This window comes from Ovis aries, chromosome 9 (genome assembly GCF_016772045.2).
Source record: "Ovis aries strain OAR_USU_Benz2616 breed Rambouillet chromosome 9, ARS-UI_Ramb_v3.0, whole genome shotgun sequence".
NCBI lineage: Eukaryota > Metazoa > Chordata > Mammalia > Artiodactyla > Bovidae > Ovis > Ovis aries.
Genome location: NC_056062.1, coordinates 35,363,181 through 35,388,115, shown reverse-complemented (window position 1 = coordinate 35,388,115; position 24,935 = coordinate 35,363,181). Strand labels below are relative to the sequence as shown.

The following is a 24,935-nucleotide window of genomic DNA, read 5'->3' as shown; positions in this document are numbered from 1 at the left end:
ATGTGACTCTGTGAACCTCTCTGGGTGTCCCTCAATGTGGAGAAACTTTTCATCTTTAACCTAGATGTTTTATCATTGTTGAGGTATAGAAGGAGAAGTCTTGAGACTACTGTAAAAATAAGACTAAAAACGAGAAGCAGGAGGCTTAAGACCAAATCCTGAGAACATCAGAGAACTCCTGACTCCAGGGAACATTAACTGATAGGAGCTCATCAAACACCTCCATACCTACACTGAAACCAAGCACCACCCAAGGGCCAACAAATTCCAGAGCAAGACATACCACACAAATTCTATAGCAACACAGGAACACAGTCCTGAGTTTCATTATACAAGCTGCCCAAAGTTACCCCAAAACCATTGACATCTCATCACTCATTACTGGCAACACTTCATTGCACTCCAGAGAGAAGAAATCCAGCTCCATCCACCAGAACACTGACACAAGCTTCCCTAACCAAGAAATCTTGTCAAGCCACACCATACAACCCCACCCACAGCGAGGAAACTCCACAATAAAGAGAACTCCACAAACTGCCAGAATACAGAAAGGCCAACCCAAACGCAGCAATATAAACAAGATGAAGAGACAGAGGAATACCCAACAGGTAAAGGAACAGGATAAATGCCCACCAAACCAAACAAAAGAGGAAGAGATAGGGAATCTACCTGATAAAGAATTCCAAATAATGATAGTGAAAATGATCCAAAATCTTGAAATCAAAATGGAATCACAGATAAATAGCTTGGAGGTAAGGATTGAGAAGATGCAAGAAAGGTTTAACAAGGATCTAGAAGAAATAAAAAAGAGTCAATATATAATGAATAATGGAATAAATGAGATCAAAAACACTCTGGAGGCAACAAATAGTAGAATAACGGAGGCAGAAGATAGGATTAGTGAAGTAGAAGATAGACTGGTAGAAATAAATGAATCAGAGAGGAAAAAAGAAAAACGAATTAAAAGAAATGAGGACAATCTAAGAGATCTCCAGGACAATATGAAACATTCCAACATTCGAATCATAGGAGTCCCAGAAGAAGAAGACAAAAAGAAAGACCATGAGAAAATACTTGAGGAGATAATAGTTGAAAACTTCCCTAAAATGGGGAAGGAAATAATCACCCAAGTCCAAGAAACACAGAGAGTCCCAAACAGAATAAACTCAAGGCGAAACACCCAAGACACATATTAATCAAATTAACAAAGATCAAACACAAAGAACAAATATTAAAAGCAGCAAGGGAAAAACAAGAAATAACACACAGGGGATTCCCATAAGGATAACAGCTGATCTTTCAATAGACACTCTTCAGGCCAGGAGGGAATGGCAAGACATACTTACAGTGATGAAAGAAAATAACCTACAGCCCTGATTACTGTACCCAGCAAGGATCTCATTCAAATATGAAGGAGAAATCAAAAGCTTTACAGACAAGCAAAAGCTGAGAGAATTCAGCACCACCAAACCAGCTCTCCAACAAATGCTAAAGGATACTCTCTAGACAGGAAACACAAAAAGGGTGTATAAATGAGAACCGAAAACAATAAAGTAAATGGCAACAGGATCATACTTACCAATAATTACCTTAAACATAAATGGGTTGAATGCTCCAACCAAAAGACAAAGACTGGCTGAATGGATACAAAAACAAGACCCCAATATATGTTGTCTACAAGAGACCCACCTCAAAACAAGGGACACATACAGACTGAAAGAGAAGGGCTGGAAAAAGATATTCCATGCAAATAGAGACCAAAAGAAAGCAGGAGTAGAAATACTCATATCAGATAAAATAGACTTTAAAACAAAGGCTGTGAAAAGAGAGAAAGAAGGACACTACATAATGATCAAAGGATCAATACAAGAAGAAGATATAACAATTAGAAATATATATGCACCCAACATAGGAGCACTGCAATATGTAAGACAAATGCTAACAAGTATGAAAGGGGAAATAAACAATAACACAATAATAGTGGGAGACTTTAATACCCCACTCACACCTATGGATAGATCAACTAAACAGAAAATTAACAAAGAAAGACAAACTTTAAATGATACACTAGATCAGTTAGACCTAATTGGTATCTATAGGACATTTCACCCCAAAACAATGAATTTCACCTTTTTCTCAAGTGCACACGGAACCTTCTCCAGGATAGATCACATCCTGGGCCATAAATCTAGCCTTGGTAAATTCAAAATAATTGAAATCATTCCAAGCATCTTTTCTGACCATAATGCATTAAGATTAGATCTCAATTACAGGAGAAAAACTATTAAACATTCCAACATATGAAGGCTGAACAACACTGGTGAATAACCAACAAATCACAGAAGAAATCAAAAAAGAAATCAAAATATGCATAGAAACGAATGAAAACACAACAATCCAAATCCTGTGGGACACTATAAAAGCAGTGCTAAGGGGAAAGTTCATAGAACTACAGGCATACCTCAAGAAACAAGAAAAAAGTCAAATAAATAACCAAATTCTACGCCTAAAGCAACTAGAAAAGCAAGAAATGGAGAACCCCAGGGTTAGTAGAAGGAAAGAAATCTTAAAAATAAGGGCAGAAATAAATGCAAAAGAAACAAAAGAGACCATAGCAAAAATCAACAAGCCAAAAGCTGGTTCTTTGAAGGGATAAATAAAATTAACAGACCATTAGCCAAACTCATCAAGAAACAAAGGGAGAAAAATCAAATCAATAAAATTAGAAATGAAAATGGAGAGATCACAACAGACAACACAGAAATACAAAGGATCATAAGAGACTACGATCAGCAATTATATGCCAATAAAATGGACAACTTGCAAGAAATGGATGAATTCTTAGAAAAGTACAACTTTCCAAAACTGAACCAGGAAGAAATAGAAAATCTTAACAGACCCATCACAAGCACGGAAATTGAAACTGTAATCAGAAATCTTCCAGCAAACAAAACCCCAGGTCCAGACAGCTTCACAGCTGAATTCTACCAAAATTTTAGAAAAGAGCTAACACCGATCCTACTCAAACTCTTCCAGAAAATTGCAGAGGAAAGTAAACTGCCAAACTTATTCTATGAGGCCACCATCACCCTAATACCAAAACCTGACAAAGATGCCACAAAAAAAGAAAACTACAGGCCAATATCACTGATGAGCATACATGCAAAAATCCTTAACAAAATTCTAGCAATCAGAAAACACATTAAAAAGATCATGCACCATGACCAAGTGCACTTTCTCCCAGGAATGCAAGGATTCTTCTATATCCACAAATCAATCAATGTAATAGACCACATTAACAAATTGAAAAATAAAAGCCATATGATTATCTCAATAGATGCAGAGAAAGCCTTTGACAAAATTCAACATCCATTTATGATAAAAACCCTCCAAAGAAAGCAGGAATAGAAGGAACATACCTCAACATAATAAAAGCTATATATGACAAACCCATGGCAAACATTATCCTCAATGGTGAAAAACTGAAAGCATTTCCCCTAAAGTCAGGAACAAGACAGGGGTGCCCACTTTCACCACTACTATTCAACATAGTTCTGGAAGTTTTGGCCACAGCAATCAGAGCAGAAAAAGAAATAAAAGGAATCCAAATTGGAAAAGAAGAAGTAAAACTCTCACTGCTTGCAGATGACATGATCCTCTACATAGAAAACGCTAAAGACTCCACCAGAAAATTACTAGAGCTAATCAATGAATATAGTAAAGTTGCAGGATATAACATCAACACACAGAAATCCCTTGCATTCCTATACACTAATAATGAGAAAGTAGGGGGGAAAAAATTAAGGAAACAATTCCATTCACCATTGCAACAAAAAGAATAAAATACTTAGGAATACATCTACCTAAAGAAACTAAAGACCTATATATAGAAAACTATAAAACACTGGTGAAAAAAATCAAAGAAGACACTAATAGATGGAGAAATATACCATGTTCATGGATCGGAAGAATTAATATAGTGGAAATGAGTATACTACCCAAAGCAATCTATAGATTCAATGCAATCCCTATCAAGCTACCAGGGGTATTTTTCACAGAGCTAGAACAAATAATTTCACAATTTGTATGGAAATACAAAAAAACTTGAATAACCAAAGCAATCTTGAGAAAGAAGAATGGAACTGGAAGAATCAACCTGCCTGACTTCAGGCTCTACTACAAAGCCACAGTCATCAAGACAGTATGGTACTGGCACAAAGACAGAAATACAGATCAATGGAACAAAATAGAAAGCCCAGAGATAAATTCACACACCTATGGACACCTTACCTTCGACAAAGGAGGCAAAATATACCATGGATTAAAGACAATCTCTTTAACAAGTGGTGCTGAGGAAACTGGTCAACCACTTGTAAAAGAATGAAACTAGAACACTTTCTAACACCATACACAGAAATAAACTCAAAATGAATTAAAGATCTAAACGTAAGACCAGAAACTATAAAACTCCTAGAGGAGAACATAGGCAAAACATTCTCTGTCACAAATCACAGCAGGATCCTCTATGACCCACCTCCCAGAATACTGGAAATAAAAGCACAAATAAACAAATGGGACCTAATTAAAATTAAAAGCTTCTGCACAACAAAGGAAACCATAAGCAAGGTGAAAAGACAGCCTTCGGAATGGGAGAAAATAATAGCAAATGAAACAACTGTCAAACAACTAATCTCAAAAATATACAAGCAACTTATGCAGCTCAATTCCAGAAAAATAAATGACCCAATCAGAAAATGGGCCAAAGAACTAAATAGACATTTCTCCAAAGAAGACATACGGATGGCTAACAAACACATGAAAAGATGCTCAACATCACTCATTATCAGAGAAATGCAAATCAAAACCACAATGAGTTACCATTTCACGCCAGTCAGAATGGCTGCGATCCAAAAGTCTACAAGCACTAAATGCTGGAGAGGGTGTGGAGAAAAGCGAACCCTCTTACACTGTTGGTGGGAATGCAAACTAGTACAGCCACTATGGAGAACAGTGTGGAGACTCCTTAAAAAACTGGAAATAGAACTGCCTTATGACCCAGCAATCCCACTGCTGGGCAAACACACCAAGGAAACCAGAATTGAAAGAGACACGTGTACCCCAATGTTCATCACAGCATTGCTTATAATAGCCAGGACATGGAAGCAACCTAGATGTCCATCAGCAGATGAATGGATAAGAAAGCTGTGGTACATATACACAATGGAGTATTACTTAGCCATTAAAAAGAATACATTTGAACCAGTTCTAATGAGGTGGATGACACTGGAGCCAATTATACAGAGTGAAGTAAGCCAGAAAGAAAAACACCAATACAGTATAATAACACATATATATGGAATTTAGAAAGATGATAACAATAACCCTGTATGCGAGACAGCAAAAGAGACACAAATATATAGAACAGTCTTTTGGATTCTGTAGGAGAGGGAGAGGGTGGGATGATTTGGGAGAATGGCATTGAAACATGTATACTATCATATAAGAAACGAATCGCCAGTCTAGGTTTGATGCAGGATACAGGATGCCTGGGGCTGGTGCACTGGGATGACCCAGAGAGATGGTATGGGGAGGGAGGTGGGAGGGGGGTTCAGGATTGGGAACACGTATACACCCGTGGCAGATTCATGATGATGTATGGCAAAACCAATACAGCATTGTAAAGTAAAATAATTTAAAAAAAAAAAGAAATGAATACAATCAAATAAAGTTCAAATTTTGGACTTTATTATTAATATAATCATAATAACAATACCAAAATAAAGGTGAAACAGGCTTCCCTGGTGGTTCAGATGGTAAAGAATATGCCTGCAATTTGGGAGATGTGGGTTCAATCCTCAGATTGGGAAGATTCCCTGGAGAAGATTCCCTGGAGATGGAAATGGCAACCCACTCCAGTATTCTTGCCTGGAGAATCCCATGGACAGAAGAGCCAGGTGGGCTATGGTCCTTGGAGTCTCAGAGTCAAGTAGGACCTTAGTGAGTAACACTACTGTCCCAAAGCAAACAGAACCTCTTTTTTTTCAAGTTATCAAAAATCTTTGAGATGCTGAAAATGAAAGTGAAGTCGCTCAGTCATGTCCGACTCTTCGCAACCCCGTGGACTATAGCCTACCAGGCTCCTCCATCCATGGGATTCTCCACGCAGGAATACTGGAGTGGGCTGCCATTTCCTTCTCCAGAGGATCTTCCCAACCCAGGGATCGAACCCGGTCTCCCGCATTGCAGGCAGACACTTTAACCTCTGAGCCACCAGGGAACCCTCAAGAGAGATGCTACTTGAGCTTAAAAAACTCCAATACACGATTGCTGGCCTCAGTTCCAAAGTGCACAGGAAATCCTGAACCTAGCTTTTCATCCTGAGAAGTCCATGGCGGGGCGACGGCAAGGGCAGGGGGTTGGTCCTCGTGCTAGTGCACAAACAGCCTGAGCAGAAACAATCTGAGACCCAATTCTCCATCTGAAAAGCTGTCAGCAAGGTTGGTTCTAGAAAAATTGCTGAAGAAAACCACTTTGTAGTTTGGAATCACCTCCCTGCGGGATATCCTAACTCCAGTTTCCTCTTGGAGATCAACCCAGTTTCTCCAGGCTCATACCATGAATCCTCCACAAGAGGAGGTGGGCGCACCTGGTATGACTGAGCACTAGCACCAGTGCCGCTGTGGACAATCACTCAGCCAGTTCCCCTGTTAGGATAACACTCCCCTGCGTTAATCTGTTCATTTTCTGCTCATCTTCCTATGCTCAGAAAGCCTTCCGCCAGGACTCCTTCCATTCTCTCAGCTGGTCAGAGCGCTGAGTCACCCACCTGGCAGGCGGAAGGAAAAAGAAGGAAGCCTGAGTGTTCAGAGGAGCACGGACAGAGCCAAGATTCTGCTCCACACTTGCAGAGGAAGCGTCCTCACTTGGAGGGACAAGAGAAACACCATGCAGAGGAAAAACTGGAAGCAACAGAGAGGCCCCCGCAAACTGGAAAGAGAGAAATGGAAAAACCAAGAGAAGCCCCATCCAACCAGAGGATGAGACAGCCACACGTAAGGTGACTGAGCACCAAGCTGGCCCTGGTTGTTGTCACAGGAAGACAGATTTCAGGGCTGGCCCATCCCCAGTTTGGGGTGACACTTATCTGTGCCCCCATGAACTGCCTCCAGCAACTCTGAAACCCATGCACATAAAGACATGTGTCACGTAGCAACACATCTTCTGTCTCCTGGTTCTGAGCAGTCCCACAAGCCCCAGAAGAAACAGGTTTGTCCATTCTGTGGATGTAGGTGATGGCAAGGAAGGTGGCTTCCTGGAGGTGACCAGGCATGATGAAATCTCACCTTCTATAGTCTGGCCACAGCAGAGCTGGTAACCATTTTCGTCTCAGTTCATCCACTTGCCAGTTTAAAGGCCATAAGCAGGACTCTGTCTCTTTTGTGACATGGGACACGCCCACTTCCCAATGCTCTTATGAGCTGATCCAGGATGCTAATTAAATGTGTGTGTACATGTGCTTTTCGCTTTTGCACTGTGCACAATGAAGTCAGGGGCATGGAACCATGAACGGTCTAAATCTTCCCTCCTCTCCAAACAGAAGCTCACGCAAATTCTCCCAATCAGAGAGATTCCCCCCTGGTAACGGGGGACAGGGAGCATCTCCAAGTTTATCTAAAAGGCACATATTAAACCAAACTCTTTCAAATGAAAACAGATGAGCAGAGCATTAATAGACTTGCTAAATGGTGACTGTATGAGCCCCTCAACCTGTCAGAGATGTACGAAAATATAAAAGATGTGATATTGGTTACAAGTCACCCCTCCAGAGTTACAAGATGTTAAGGAAAAACTCCTAATATTTAGAGCATAAAATTACTTTCTGGGACTTCCCTGGTGATCCAGTGGTTAAGATTCGGTGTTTCCAGAGCAGGGGGCCCCAGTTCAATGCCTGGTCAGAGAATGAGGATCCCACATATCACAGGGTTCAGCCAAAAAAAAAATTACCTCCTTACTCACAAAGCAGGCTTTCCACTTGGGGGAACTCAGGTTCCAAGGAAGCAGTTCAGGAAACACAGATGAGCTGGGACTTCCCAGGGCCTTGGTTCCCAAAGTGTGGTTTGGGGCCTGACTCAACAACAGCAGCTTGATGCTCATTAGAAACACAGACACACAGGTGCTGGAGCAGTCTATCTGAGTCAGAACCCATTTTTTAACACTACTGCCAGGTAATCTGCACACACCTTTCATTTCAGAAGCAGTGTCTAAGGGTCAGGACCCCTTATGATCACACTAAGAGGGCACCCACCCCCACCCATGTTTTAACAATACCAGTCAAAGGGGGCCACCACGTAACACATCCAATTTTCCAGCGTTCTCTTGGGTTAAAACTAAAAAGCAAAACACTCAAGCAAGTAACACTTGTAGCAATTCTTGGCAAGTGTCTTAGACATTCACTGAGAAAAACACGAGCAGATGCTTACAGCTCCGTCACACCGTCCATCCTTAATCCTCAGAAACATCCGTGCATTCTTCACACTTTCAAACATGCATATCCCAGAGCTGATTTTATGCACTCTCCAGTAGGACTTTTCAGACAGCTTTCCTACGCCCGTGCAGCTCCCATCCGGCTGGAGGCAGAGGGCCTGGCACAGGCTGGTGGCAAGCAGAACCACTGCGCTGTTGAGCAACACACCCTGCAGAGGAACCAACAGCACAGAGAGGCAGTAAGTGACACGCCTGTGTCTTGCTAGAGAAATATGGCAATAGAGCTCATTTTCTTACAAAAGCTGCAGTGATCACGATCTTACCAGAAGCTTGGTGAGAAAGAATGAGCAAAAAAAAAAAAAAAAAGGAAATAAAAAATTTAACTGCTATGTAAAGCTAAACAAAACTAAAGAAGATGGTCTGGTTGACTGTTTATGATTTACATTAATCATTACTCATTGAGACTGTAAGAATCAGCATCAGATGCTACAGAGATTGTAAGAAGATGCAAAAGCCACAAACATTTCTCTTAAGTTTCCAATCACTCTAAGCAAATAGTTTGAATACTAACACAGAGAAGAATAAAAATAGTGTTCTATAAGAGTGCTTGAATTTTGACAAGTAATCTATGGATATTAGTTAAATGTATGCATGTAGGAGGGGCTTCCCAGGTGGTGCTAGTGGTAAAGAACCCGCCTGCCAATGGAGGAGACATAAGAGATGCAGGCTTGATCCCTGGGTCAGGAAGATCCCCTGGAAGAGGGCATGGCAACCCACTCCAGTATTCTTGCCTGGAGAATTACATGGACAGAGGAGCCTGATGACCTATAGTCCATAGGGTCTCAAAGAGTTGGACATGATTGAAGTGACTTGGCACTCACGCACACATGCATGGAGGAATAAATGAATGAATAAAAAGTATTGAATATAACTAAAGCCAAATTAAGTAAATCTTCTGTAATCAATTGCTTCGTCAGTTCAGTTGCTCAGTTGTGTCCGACTCTTTGCAACCCCATGGACTGCAGCACACCAAGCCTCCCTGTCCATCACCAACTCCTGGAGCTTGCTCAAACTCATGTCCACCAAGTTGGTGATGCCATCTCATCCTTTGTCATCCCCTTCTCCTCCTGCCTTCAATCTTTCCCAGCATCAAGGGCTTTTCCAATGAGTCAGTTCTTTGATCAGGTGGCCAAAGAGCTTCAGCTTCAGCATCAGTCCTTCCAATGAATATTCAGGACTGACTTCCTTTAGGATGGATAGGTTGGATCTCCTTGCAGTCCAAGGGACTCTCAAGAGTCTGCTCCAATACCACAGTTCAAAAGCATCAATTCTTCAGTGCTCAGCTTTCTTTATGATCCAACTCTCACATCCATACATGACTATTGGGAAAACCATAGCTTTGACTAGACGGACCTTTGTCGGCAAAGTGATTGATGCCTCAGCTTTTTTTTTTTTTTAATTTATTTTTTAAATTTTAAGATCTTTAATTCTTACATGCGTTCCCAAACATGAACCCCCCTCCCACCTCCCTCCCCACAACATCTCTCTGGGTCATCCCCATGCACCAGCCCCAAGCATGCTGTATCCTGCGTCAGACATAGACTGGCGATTCAATTCTTACATGATAGTATACATGTTAGAATGCCATTCTCCCAAATCATCCCACCCTCTCCCTCTCCCTCTGAGTCCAAAAGTCTGTTATACACATCTGTGTCTTTTTTCCTGTCTTGCATACAGGGTCGTCATTGCCATCTTCCTAAATTCCATATATATGTGTTAGTATACTGTATTGGTGTTTTTCTTTCTGGCTTACTTCACTCTGTATAATTGGCTCCATGTTCATCCATCTCATCAGAACTGATTCAAATGAGTTCTTTTTAACGGCTGAGAAATACTCCATTGTGTATATGTACCACAGCTTTCTTATCCATTCATCTGCTGATGGACATCTAGGTTGTTTCCATGTCCTGGCTATTATAAACAGTGCTGCGATGAACATTGGGGTACATGTGTCTCTTTCAATTCTGGTTTCCTCGGTGTGTATGCCCAGAAGTGGGATTGCTGGGTCATAAGGTAGTTCTATTTGCAATTTTTTAAGGAATCTCCACACTGTTCTCCATAGTGGCTGTACTAGCTTGCATTCCCACCAACAGTGTAGGAGGGTTCCCTTTTCTCCACACCCTCTCCAGCATTTATTGCTTGCAGATTTTTGGATTGCAGCCATTCTGACTGGTGTGAAGTGGTACCTCATTGTGGTTTTGATTTGCATTTCTCTAATAATGAGTGATGTTGAGCATCTTTTCATGTGTTTGTTAGCCATTCATATGTCTTCTTTGGAGAAATGTCTATTTAGTTCTTTGGCCCATTTTTTGATTGGGTCATTTATTTTTCTGGAATTGAGCTGCATAAGTTGCTTGTATATTTTTGAGATTAGTTGTTTGTCAGTTGCTTCATTTGCTATTATTTTCTCCCATTCCGAAGGCTGTCTTTTCACCTTGCTTATATTTTCCTTTGTTGTGCAGAAGCTTTTAATTTTAATTAGATCCCATTTGTCAGCTTTTTAATATGCTGTCTAGATTGGTCATCTTTTCTTCCAAGGAGCAAGCGTCTTTTAATTTCAAGGCTGCAATCACCATCTGCAGTGATTTTGGAGCCCAAGAAAATGAAGTCTGCCACTGTTTCCGTTGTTTCCCCATCTATTTGCCATGAAATGATGGGACCAGATGTCATGATCTCCGTTTTTTGAATGTTGAGTTTTAAGCCATCTTTTTCACTCTCTTCTTTCACTTTCATCAAGAAGCTCTTTAGTTCCTCTTCACTTTCTGCCATAAAGGTGGTGTCCTCTGCATATCTGAGGTTGTTGATATTTCTCCCTGCAAACTTGATTCCAGATTGTGCTTCATCCAGCCCAGCATTTCACATGATATATTCTGCATATAAGCAATAGCTTAAGAGGAAGATATAAAAAGTTCTTCAAAGTTAGTTAGAAATGTACTAACACAGTATAGAAATGAATGAAAGACACAAATCACAAAATACAAATGATGAATATGCAGAGGAAAAATAATCTATACTAGTAACAAAAATAATAATAAAGTGAAAATTAAACGTATATTTCTCTAGAAGATTGTCAAAGTTTCTTTCAAGGACTGCCATACTCAACACCAAGGTCCATAATATTAATATAAATAATATATTGCTCTGTCAAAGGGAACTTGGTAATAAAGAACATAATTTTACCTGGAGAGGTCTGGCCTTTGTCCTAGGTTTCTGAGAAGTAATCGCCAACCCCTAAGGGTGCTGTGCCTAACAGGAGTGTCTTTGCTTGCCTGGCAGCCTTGGGTCAGCCAGATAGTAAAGATGTGACTTAGGGTGGGAACTTTGCATAACAAGGTGTCACCTGACCTTCCAAGAGGTCTCTTCCCTCTGCATCTTTTCCCTTAGTGAATGTTAAGTCTGCATCGTTTCTCTGTAATACCACGAATGTGAGAGCACTGATTAAGTTCTGGGTCATTCTCATGAATTATCAAAACTTGATAGCAACCTCAAGAATCCTTCACTCTGAAGTCCCTGTCAGAAGCGAGGGTGGTCATGTCAACTGTCCCCTCTAATCTCATGATTTGACCTTCCCAGGATTAAGTATTGGTACATTTCTGGAAAAAGATTTGTCAATATGTTGTCAAGAGTCTTAAAGGGCTCATATTCTGACCTTTCAGTTCAATTTTGAATGATCTAGGCTAAGAAAATAATAAAATATGTTGTCAGAGACATAAGTCCAAGTACATTTTCCAGTAATATATTACAGGTAATAAAATAAAGAAATTAAGATTAAATGTCCAATGACAAATTCATATTTTCCTAATGTTTGAATATAATGTAACCATTAAAAACCATGTTGTCTGGAAAAAATAATAACATCATGAAGGGTTTATTACATAGTAGGTCTAAAAAGTTTTGAAGACAAATTGACTAATTGGATTCATAGTTCACCAGATTAGATATGTTATACTCATTAAAAAGTTGTAACGTCTTGGAAAACATTCTCTTTACTTTTAAAATGTAGATAACAATATCTGTCAGAAATGTCATGGTGATTAGATTTAGTATTGTGTGTGGTGAAGCTCTCAGTAGTGTCTGTAATAAAACAGGCAATCTCACAAATGATAGCTATTGCATTAATAATATCATTTAAAGATAAAAAGATAAATTCACAAACATGTATTACAGAGAAAGAAACATAAGCAATATGAAATGATCCCACACATACAACACTCAAAGAGTATAAACACGTAAATATTCTGTTAGAAAAGTTAAATATAGATTTGTTTCACTCCCAAATGTAAGATTCTCTAACTTTTTATTCGAAATCCCCACAGCCATAGTTTTAAGCTGCAAATTCAACTGACATTGGCTGTTACTCCCATCATTGTAGTGTTGCTAAGGCTGCCATCCCTACAACCACATTCTGGGTGGACAAAATGACCACAGGCATCAATGCCCCGAGTGGAAAGAGATCTAATTTCTCCATTGCGACTTCATTCAAGAGTTTTCCTCAAAAGGGCAAAAGAAAATACAAGTTTAACAGTATCAACTTTAATGACCTTCCTCCAGTTTACCTTGACAAAAACCACAAACTCTTTTGAAAGGTGTGCATAGCCTGCTGATGATTCATTAGTTATTTTGCCATGGCGATCAAAAATAACCAAATGGCCGGGAACCCGTGCTGACTCAAGGAGTGCACAGCGGTTGGGCTGAGACAGCACCCGCATCTCAGTGGAGGCCCCACCACTAGCCTAAAAGAAAAAGGGAGAACAAAACAAAATGAAAGCTCTGCATAAGCAATAGAAAATGTGTTGACACTCTATGTGTGCACAGATCCAGTGCACTCCATGGAACCCTTGAACTAGCGTACAACAGTGACATGTTTTCTGATTCAATTCTTGTGATCTCCCAGCCTGATTTCCAGGTTCTTGCTCCAAGGACCTTCTCTTCATTTCTCAGAAACCATGTAGAGCGCTAATAACAGCAAAAATAACTCCAGTGGCAGGGTAATTTAATGAGATGTTAATGTGTATTTTATCATTATTTTTCATTTCTTTTTTTGTGTCTTCCTAATTAAAGACTACATGGGATCAAATGATGAAATTAACAGATGTGTATTGCTTGTGAAAAACTGAACAAATCAAGGAAGATAAACTATACTGAGACATTTCTAGTTTGGGGCACTGTTTGAGGTCTGACCTCTCACTGTCTCAAGGAGGCATCTGGGCCTGAAAGTAAGGACTTACTGATGCCGCTTGAGAGGCTTGATCCATGACACTAAGGCTGCCAACCTCAGTGAAGTTTCTTGTGTGAGGATGGCAGGTAAGCCACGGAGCTGTTCACCAAGAAATCATCTGATGTTTGATGAGAACTGGGCAGTGAGCAGTGTGGACTGAAGTTAAGAGAGTTGCCACCAGCTGTTCAGAGACCTGACACACCAGATGAAATGCATATACAACAAGGCGACCTTCATAATAACCAAGGGGGGATTTTTCTCCAACCTAGAGGGAGAGGGGCTTACAGAGAGACTTAATTTGATTTTAGAAAAATAAATAGAACATTTCTTGAACTGTTAATTTGAGTGGATTCCATACCCACAACATTCATATTTATTAAACTTCGTACTACTGACTAGGACCTTTATGAGCAGAATGCACTATAAAATACAGCATGGGGACTTCCCTAGTGCTCCAGTGACTAATATTCCAAGCTCACAATGCAGAGTGCCTCAGTTTGATCCCTGATCAGGAAACTAGATACCATATGCTACCACTGAAACCCAGTGCAGCCAAAATATAAATAAAAAGAGGTATAAAAAACAGCATGGGGTAACATGCCAAGTTCAAAGCAAAGAAAAGACACCATGAAAGAAATGTGACTGATTCATGTCCAAGTCTTTGCAGCCCCATGGACTCTAGCCTGCCCGACTCCTCTGTCCATGGGATTCTCCAGGCAAGAATACTGGAGTGGGTTGCCAGTTCCTTCTCCACGGGATCTTCCCAATCCAGAGATTAAACTGGGTCTTTTATGCTGCAGGCAGATTATTTATCATCTGAGCCACCAGTGAAGCAAGTAAGTAAATTAATTAATAATCTTTTTAAAAAAGCAATACAGCTTCCCCCTGACTATTTCCCCTCTTGGCATCTTTGTCCTGGAACCTGCCTACTACACTGTGAGAGAGTCAAGCAGCTGCATTGAAAGAAGGATCACACATAGCTGTTCCACTGAGAGCTGGCATCGACTACCAGACAGACCTATGACTCAACAAGCCCCTGGATGACTCCAATCTCTAACATTTCAGCCACTTCACTTGATGCTGAGAGGAAGAGAGATGTGCTACCTTCTCTGGGTCCTGCCCAACTGCAGATAGGTAAACAAAATAAATATGGTAAATGTTGTCATAAAAAAAAAAAAGATGACTGATTAGTCCCTTAGCCTGAATTTCAGTCCTACAGGTCATGCTTTTTCTTCAAAATTTATTGCTATCCTTAAGTTTTAAAACAAGCTATAAGTAAAAAAAAAAAAAAAAAAAAGTCATTGCATAAAATTATGTAAGATTATATGAGAAAGCTGTAGAATGAGGGGTGGAGTCCTGGCATCTGTACTCCATGCCTGCTTTCATACTGATTAGCTCTGAGACTTTGGACAACACAGTCGTCCCACCCATCAGGCTCCTCTTCTGTCAGAAAGGGATGCTAATGTACTTTCTCACAGGACATTAAAAAGGCTAAATGTTATAACACATAGTTAGCACTTAAAACAGTACATGCCATCCTATGCTTTCTCAGTTTCAAAACAAATAATCATTCATGGATCTTAAAAAGACATTTTTAGAAGTTTTATATATTTTTACATTTTTATTTTATTTTTAATTGTAGGATAATTACTTTACACTATTGTGATGGTTTCTGCTGTGTATCAAAATGAATCAGCCATAGGTATACCTACGTCCCTTTCCTCTTAAACCTTCCTCCCACCTCCTTTCCCATCCCACCCCTCTAGGTTGTCACAGAGCACCAGCTTTGGGTTCCTTCCAAACCTAAACTAAGTAATCTCATACATTCACTCACAAAGCACACTGTGCTGTGCTTAGCTGCTCAAGTTGTGTCCAATTCTTCGCGACTCTATGGACTGTAGCCCACCAGGCTCCTCTGTCCATGAGATTTTTCAGGCAAGAATACTGGAGTGGGGAGCCATTCCCTTCTCCAGGAGATCTTCCCAATCCAGGGATCAAACCTGGGTCTCCTTCATTGCAGGCAGATTCTTTACCAACTGATCCACCAGGGAAGCCCAACTAAGTAATACAAGGCATAATTATGTGAAACTATTGGTTTTCTCCTAATAATGTGATCCTTGAAGGGGCCTTTGAGAGGTCAGATTTCCCATTTTGAGGCTCACTGAAATTTTGAATGTTCTCAGAGACGTGTTCTACTTTTTCTTGTCTAAATTCTAACTGCTGAAATTTAAGGCCATTTACACATCAAAATCTCAAAAATCAGTGAGACAAAACAACATGAAAAAGTGGAAGCAAAAGCCAAAGGAAAACACAAATTCATAATCTTATGAAAGTGTCTTGTGCAAGAATATATTATATATATATGGATACAATATATTTGACATACAGCAAAAACAAAGATTACCACATACCATTCCAGTGACAGAGCCATTGTCAAGAGCCAGAGAAAGGTGCCTCAATTCATGACTTTGGAAAATGCATACATTTCCTTTGTTGAAAATAACATCAAAGAGACCTATAAAACATTTTAAGTATTAGCAAGTAATTTGTGCTCTTAAAGCTTTTTTTCTTATTCAATTATACATTGAAACCTCCTAACAATACATTTTATGACAGCTCTCAGTTAAATGTTTTTAATTAGTCAAAAGGTAGAAGAATGTTGGTAACCTTTAATAATCTACATGTTGCTTGGCATCTGGTGGCATTTCCAAGGAAAATATCTAATGCCTTCCCAAAATAAACTGCAAACTCCTGGGACAATCCAAAAGAAAGCAAAAAACCAAAAACCAAAAAACACTCGATTGAACTGTTGCCAGGAAGACAAATTATCCTAGTGTGAAAACCCATTTCCATTCTCAAGTCCCAGAGACTTGAGATAAAATAAACTGATGCATTCTAAAATTAAATACATACTATTAGGGCATTGGTGACTGGTTTGTATGATTATCATAACAAAGGTTATGTCAACATATATTTGATTGCTTTTAGCTTTCAGTATACTTTTACATGCCATTTTATCTTGAAACAAAGCTTTTCTTAAGGTCATGAATTTTTTTTACCACTCTTTGTACAGCTAAAAACCAACACTTAGAACAGTGCCTAGAACATAGCAGGCCCTCAAGAAACATTTTTTACACAAGATCCCTAATTAGATCCTCCAAAACAAATACAAATGCTGCATATCACTTACATGTGAAATCTAAAAACCAAAACAAATACATACTGAGAACAAATGGTTGGCTGTCAGAGCGAGGGGGTAGAGGGTGGCAAAAGTGAAGGGAATTAAGAGGTACAAACCTCCAGTCTTATGATAATTAAGTTACAAGGATGTAATGTAAAGCATAAGGAATATGGTCAATAGTTCAGTTCAGTCACTCAGTCCTGTCTGTCTTTTTGCGACCCCATGAATCGCAGCATGCCCGGCCTCCCTATCCATCGCCAACTTCCGGACTTCACCCAAATTCATGTCCATCAAGTCGGTGATGCCATCCAGCCATCTCATCCTCTGTCATCCCCTTCTCCTCCTGCCCCCAATCTCTCCCAGTATCAGAGTCTTTTCCAATGAGTCAACTCTTCACATGAAGTGGCCAAAGTATTGGGGTTTCAGTTTTAGCATCAGTCTTTCCAATGAACACCCCAGGGCTAATGGACTGGTTGGATCTCCTTGCAGTCCAAGGGACTCTCAAGAGTCTTCTCCAACACCACAGTTCAAAAGCATCAATTCTTCAGTGCTCAGCTTTCTTCACAGTCCAACTCTCATATCCATACATGACCACTGGAAAACCATAGCCTTGATTAGACAGACCTTTGTTGGCAAAGTAATATCTCTGCTTTTCAATATGCTATCAAGGTTGGTCATAACTTTCCTTCCAAGGAGTAAGTGTCTTTTAATTTCATGGCTGCAATCACCATCTGCAGTGATTTTGGAGCCCAAAAAAATAAAGTCTGCCACTGTTTCCACATCTATTTGCCATGAAGTGATGGGACCAGATGCCAGGATCTTTGTTTTCTGAATGTTGAGCTTTAAGCCAACTTTTTCACTCTCCTCTTTCACTTTAATCAAGAGGCTTTTAGTTCCTCTTCACTTTCTGCCATAAAGGTGGTGTCCTCTGCATATCTGAGGTTATTGATATTTCTCCTGGCAATCTTGATTCCAGCTTGTGCTTCTTTCAGCCCAGCTTTCTCATGATGTACTCTGCATATAAGTGAAATAAGCAGGGTGACAATATACAGCCTGATGTACTCCTTTTCCTATTTGGAACCAGTCTGTTGTTCCATGTCCAGTTCTAACTGTTGCTTCCTGACCTGCATATAGGTTTCTCAAGAGGCAGGTCAGGTGGTCTGTATTCCCATCTCTTGAAAAATTTTCCACAGTTTATTGTGATCCACACAGTCAAAGGCTTTGGCATAGTCAGTAAAGCAGAAATAGATGTTTTTTCTGGAACTCTCTTGCTTTTCTGATGATCCAACAGATGTTGGCAATTTGATCTCTGGTTCCTCGGCCTTTTCTAAAACCAGCTTGAACATCTGGAAGTTTGCAGTTCATGTATTGCTGAAGGCTGGCTTGGAGAATTTTGAGCATTAGTTTACTAACATGTGAGATGAGTGCAATTGTGCGGTAGTTTGAGCATTCTTTGGCATTGCCTTTCTTTGGGAGTGGAATGAAAACTGACCTTTTCCAGTCCTGTGGCCACTGCTGAGTTTTCAAAATTTGCTGGCATACTGAGTGCAGCATCATCTTTCAGGATTTGAAATAGCTCAACTGGAATTCCATCACCTCCACTAGCTTTGTTCATAGTGATGCTTTCTAAGGCCCCCTTGACCTCACATTCCAGGATGTCTGGCTCTAGGTGAGTGATCGTACCATTGTGATTATCTGCATCGTGAAGATCTTTTTTGTACAGTTCTTCTCTGTATTTTTGGCACCTCTTCTTAATATCTTCTGCTTCTTTTAGGTCCGTACTATTTCTGTCCTTTATCAAACTCATCTTTGCATTAAATGTTCCTTTGGTATCCCTAATTTTCTTGGAGAGATCTCTAGTCTTTCCCATTCTGTTGTTTTTCTCTATTTCCTTGCATTGATCACTGAGGAAGAGTTTCTTATCTCTCCTTGCTATTTTTTGGAACTCTGCATTCAGATGCTTATATCTTTCCTTTTCTCCTTTGCTTTTCCCTTCTCTTCTTTTCACAGCTATTTGAAAGGCCTCCCCAGACAACCATTTTGCTTTTTTTGCATTTCTTTTCCATGGGGATGGTCTTGATCCCTGTCTCCTGTACAATGTCATGAACCTCCGTCCGTAGTTCATCAGGCACTCTTGTCTATCAGATCTAGTCCTTTAAATCTATTTCTCACTTCCACTGTATAATCATAAGGGATTTGATTTAGGTCATACCTGAATGGTCTAGCGGTTTTTCTACTTTCTTCAATTTAAGTCTGAATTTGGCAATAAGGAGAACACTGTACTAATTTTCTGTGAGGACAGATGATCACTAAACTTATAATTGTGATCATTTCATAACATTTGCAATTGTCAAATCATTCCACAGCACACTTGAAACAACAAAACACTGTATGCCAACTATACTTCCATTAAAAAAATAACCAAAGCAAATGTTCAAAACTTGTTGAAAAACAAAAAAGTTAGAAATCTCAGTTAAATTATAGAGTTAATGAGCTCTCCACCATGAGTAAGTAGTTCAAGAATGGAAATATTATTTAGTTTTAACAAAATAAATTTTTTTAAGTTACATAACTCTTAAGTTCAATGTGAAAAAACGTACTGAATCCAATATATGCCAAAGAGAAACATCTTAACTTTTCTAGCGTTCATTTTTAAATCCTCTTAATAGGGTTCTCAGTAAAATTAGAAATGACTTTCCTTTCATGCTAAAGGAAAACTTTTTATAAATTACACCTAACTAGAGGGGGACCTCTCTCCTCCATGCCAACACCCACACTCCCTCCCACTGCAACCAGAGAACAGGCACAGCCCTTCAGCTGGTGACAAAGGAAGCAGGTGCTCCAGCTCTGGCCCTTTCTACTCCCAGAGGAGCTGCCTCACACAGGTGCTTTCTCTCAGGTTCTCTGTCACTGGTGAGCACAGCCCCTGTAGGGGAGACAATGGGTGCCCCGAATCTCGCCTCCTTCTAGGAGCCAGTACCCCAACTTGCTTTCATCAGTATTAAAGCTGAGGTTCTGACTTCCATTTGTCTGTGTTCTGTATCTTATTTCTTAATTGATTTTGTACACAGGAGTGGAAGAAAATGGTATTATTTATCAATGCCTTTTCAAATACCCAACTCTTAAAAGACAATAAAAACATCCCATTAGAATTAATTACAGAATTAGAATGCCAATATTACCAACACTATTCACTTTCATAAGGATGTTCTTGCCAGTGGAACAGTGCTTGAAACCAAATCAATAGATATAACTATTGGAAGGTAGATAAATTTATCATATTTGTAAAACCTAAAAACTCTTTAATTAGAGTGGAGTAAAGTGGTATGAATCAAGATAAGTATGTATCTAGACCTGACATACCATAGGCACTTAACAAATACTGAACAAATAAAACATAAAAACAACAGATTTCTACATATTTGTAAGTATTAATATGTTAGCTTTATAATGCCGAGGGGTTTATTTACAATGTTAACCACAGCCTTGGAACAACACTAACAAGATATTATAGTGCCTATGTGAAGAGAGGAAATATATACACAGTGGACGAAGTTTAGTCGCTAAGTTGTGTCTGACACTTAACACCCCATGGACTGTAGCCCGCCAGGCTCCTCTGTTCAAGGGATTTCCCAGGCAAGAATATTGGAGTGGGTACCCATTTCCTTCTCTTGGGACCAGCTCAGTTCAGTTCAGTCATTCAGTCATGTCCAACTCTTTGCAACCCCATGAATCGCAGCAAAGCCAGGCCTCCCTATCCATCGCCAACTCCCGGAGTTTACCCAAACTTTTGGCCATTGAGTCGGTGATGCCATCCACCCATCTCATCTTCTGTCGTTCCCTTCTCCTCCTGCCCCCAATCCTTCCCAGCATCAGAGTTTTTTCCAGTGAGTCAACTCTTCACGTGAGGTGGCCAAAGTATTGGGGTTTCAGCTTTAGCATCAGTCTTTCCAAAGAACATCCAGGGCTGATCTCCTTTAGGAAGGACTGGTTGGATCTCCTTGCAGTCCAAGGGACTCTCAAGAGTCTTCTCCAACACCACAGTTCAAAAGCATCAATTCTTCAGCACTCAGCTTTCTTCACAGTCCAACTCTCACATCCATACATGACCACTGGAAAAACCATAGCCTTGACTAGATGGACCTTTGTTGGCAAAGTAATGTCTCTGCTTTTCAATATGCTGTCTAGGTTGGTCATAACTTTCCTTCCAAGGGGTAAGCGTCTTTTAATTTCATGGCTGCAATCACCGTCTGCAGTGATTTTGGAGCCCCAAAAAATAAAATCTGATACTGTTTCCACTGTTTCCCCATCTATTTGCCATGAAGTGATAGGACCAGATGCCAGGATCTTTGTTTTCTGAATGTTGAGCTTTAAGCCAACTTTCTCACTCTCCTCTTTCACTTTCATCAAGAGACTTTTTAGCTCCTCTTCACTTTCTGCCATAAGGATGGTGTCATCTGCATATCTGAGGTTATTGATATTTCTCCCGGGAATCTTGATTCCAGCTTGTGCTTCTTCCAGCCCAGCATTTTTCATGATGTACTCTGCGTATAAGTTAAATAAGCAGGGTGACAGTATACAGCCTGGCATACTCTTTTTCCTATTTGGAACCAGTCTGTTGTTCCATGTCCAGTTCTAACTGTTGCTTCCTGACCTGCATATAGGTTTCTCAAGAGGCAGGTCAGGTGGTCTGTATTCCCATCTCTTTCAGAATTTTTTAGTTTATTGTGATCCACACAGTCAAAGAAAGGCTTTGTTATAGTCAATAAAGCAGAAATAGATGTTTTTCTGGAACTCTCCTGCTTTTTCCAGGATCCAGCGAATGTTGGCAATTTGATCTCTGGTTCCTTGGCCTTTTCGAAAACCAGCTTGAACATCTGGAAGTTCACGGTTCACATATTGCTGAAGCCTGGCTTGGAGAATTTTGAGCATTACTTTACTAGTGTGTGAGATGAGTGCAACTGTGCGGTAGTTTGAGCATTTTTTGGCATTGCCCTTCTTTGGGAGTGGAATGAAAACTGACCTTTTCCAGCCCTGTGGCCACTGCTGAGTTTTCCAAATTTGCTGGCATATTGAGTGCAGCACTTCCACAGCATCATCTTCCAGGATTTGAAACAGCTCAACTGGAATTCCATTACCTCCACTAGCTTTGTTCATAGTGATGCTACCTAAGGCCCACTTGACTCCACACACATATACATATATATACACACATGCACAGGCATACACACACATACATACAAACACAGTCTTAAATTAATAGAGGGAAAACTCCTAAAGACAAAAATTGAATACTGTGAAAACCTCAATTCCTTCCAAGTTAATATTTAGATTTATTGTAATTGTAGCAAAATTTTTCTCAGAATTTCTTGGGAATGATGAAATAATTTAAAGTCAATATGTAAAAAGAAAAAAAAAAAACCATAAGCATTAACTCTCTGATCAGTGCTTTGTGCTGTAGTTTGTGTGTTGGAATCTCAAGTCCCTGTCTAACATTTCAAAGAGCTTCTCACCTCAGCTTGGGTGCAAGGATCTGGGCCAGGCCTCCTTCTGTCTGTTTCCCTGTCTCTCCCACCTCCGTCTACCAGGTGAGGCTGAAGGTGACTCGCTGCTCACACGAGTCTCATGGAGTCAGCGCTGGAAGTCCCCATGTTTGGTCATGGCCCATTTCTCCATCCCATAAGGCAAGGGTCCCATAGTGACCTGTGAGTATGTCACACTGGGTTTGCATCCTTCTAACACCCTCAACTGGAGAAGGCAATGGCACCCCACTCCAGTACTGTTGTCTGGAAAATCATATGGACAGAGGAGCCTGGTAGGCTGCAGTCCATGGGGTCGTGAAGAGTCAGACACGACTGAGGGACTTTACTTTCACTTTTCACTTTCACCCATTGGAGAAGGAAATGGCAACCCACTCCAGTGTTCTTGCCTGGAGAATCCCAGGGATGTGGGAGCCTGGTGGGCTGCCGTCTATGGGGTCTCACAGAGTCAGACACAACTGAAGTGACTTAGCAGCAGCAGCAACACCCTCAACCACCTCCTGGAGCTGGGGAGCCCTAGCAAGACAAGGCCCTCTTGCATTGGATGCTGTTAGGGGTGGCTGGATGGCACCTGCTCACATGTTCTATCTGTGCTTGTTCTAAATTTGCCAGGCCTCACATTCAACAGACCTTAGGGGCCCACATCAACCTCTGCCCACTCCTACCCTGCTGTGCCCTCCTAGATTCTCTCCAGACAATCTAGGGGCTCTGGGTCCACTCTCCTCTTGCCTTCCAACTTACAGCTGGCCTCAAAGAAGACACCAGTGCAACCCATGGGCACATAGTCCTTGAGCAGCAGTGACGTCAGCTGGTCAGACTTTCATAAACTCAGTCAGGAAAGACACAGCATGCCCGCTAGGGTGATAGTTTATTAGACGTGGCACAGGAGGCATCAGGAGCAACAGATTCCTACATATCCCCATCCCCTGATTCCCCTGGGGTTAATGCAGAGCAGGACCGGGTGAATGAGGCGTGGAGGGACTCTGGTTACAGCTGAGGACCCTGAGCTTTAGAAATACCCAGCCTTATTCAGTTCAGTTCAGTCACAGTCATATCTGACTCTTTGAGACCCCATGGACCATAGCACGCCAGGCTTCCCTGTACATCACCAACTCCCAGAGCCTGCTCAAGCTCATGTCTATCGAGCTGGTGATGCCATCCAACCATCTCATCCTCTGTCATCCCCTTCTCCTCCTGCCTTCAATCCTCCCCAGCATCAGGGTCTTTTCAAATGAGTCAGTTTTTCGATCAGGTGGCCAAAGTACGGGAGTTTCAGCTTCAGCATCAGTCCTTCCAATGAATATTCAGGACTGATTTCCTTTAGGATGGACAGGTTGGATCTCCTTGCTGTCCAAGGGACTCTCAAGAGTCTTCTCCAACATCACAGTTCCAAAGCATCAATTCTTCAGCATTCAGCCTTCTTTACAGTCCAACTCTCACATCCATACAAGACTACTGGAGAAACCATAGCTTTGACTAGATGGACATTTGTTGGCAAAGTGATGTCTCTGCTATGCTGTCTAGGTTTCTCACAGCTTTTCTTCCAAGCCTTTTAATTTCATGGCTGTAGTCACCATCTGCAGTGATTTTGGAGCCCAAGAAAATAAAGTCTGTAACTGTTTCCATTGTTTCCCCATCTATTTGCCATGAAGTGATGGGACTTGATGCCATGATCTTCGTTTTCTGAATGCTGAGTTTTAAGCCAGATTTTTCACTCTCTTCTTTCACTTTCATCAAGAGGTTCTTTAGTTCACCTTCACTTTCTACCATTAGGGTGGTGTCCTCTGCATATCTGAGGTTATTGATCTTTCTCCCTGCAATCTTGATTCCAGCTTGTGCTTCATCCATCCCGGCATTTCATATGATGTATTCTGCATATAAGTTAAACAAGCAGTAGGATGACAATATACAGCCTTGACGTATTCCTTTCCCAATTTGGAACCAGTCTGTTGGTCCATGTCCGGTTCGAACTGTTGCTTCTTGACCTGCATACAGATTTCTCAGGAGGCAGATAAAGTGGTCAGTTCAGTTACTCAGTTGTGTCCGACTCTTTGCGACCCCATGGATTGTAGCACACCAGGCTCCCCTATCCATCACCAACTCCTGGAGCTTGCTCAAACTCACTTCCACCAAGTCTATGATGCCATCCAACCATCTCATCCTCTTTCATCTCCTTTTCCTTATGCCTTCAATCTTTCCCAGCATCAGGGTCTTTTCTAGGGATGAGTCAGTTCTTCGAATCAGGTGGCCAAAGTTTTGCAACTTCAGCTTCAGCATCAGTCCTTTCAATAAATATTCAGGACTGATTTCCTTTAGGATGGATTGATTTGATCTCCTTGCTGTCCAAGGGACTCACAAGACTCTTCTGCAACACCACAGTTCAAAAGCATCAATTCTTTGGCACTCAGCTTTCTTTGGAGAAGGCAATGGCAACCCACTCCAGTACTCTTGA

At 40.8% G+C, this 24,935-nt stretch overlaps 1 protein-coding gene across 3 annotated transcripts in view; it reads right to left on the bottom strand.

Annotated features, from left to right (window-relative positions):
- LOC101114620 (uncharacterized) overlaps positions 1 to 24,935 on the bottom strand; it is a 205,001-nt gene that overhangs the window by 30,061 nt on the left and 150,005 nt on the right. For 2 of the 3 annotated variants that reach the window (XM_060393410.1, XM_027972961.3), the window contains 3 exons: positions 16,174 to 16,277; positions 13,101 to 13,277; positions 8,481 to 8,693 (listed from right to left, as the gene is read on the bottom strand). In XM_060393410.1, the coding sequence (XP_060249393.1) occupies positions 8,481 to 8,693; positions 13,101 to 13,277; positions 16,174 to 16,277 (494 nt within the window). Of the gene's footprint in view, positions 1 to 5,723; positions 6,827 to 8,480; positions 8,694 to 13,100; positions 13,278 to 16,173; positions 16,278 to 24,935 lie in introns of those variants that run through there. The other variant, XM_060393411.1, reaches the window with a different exon arrangement.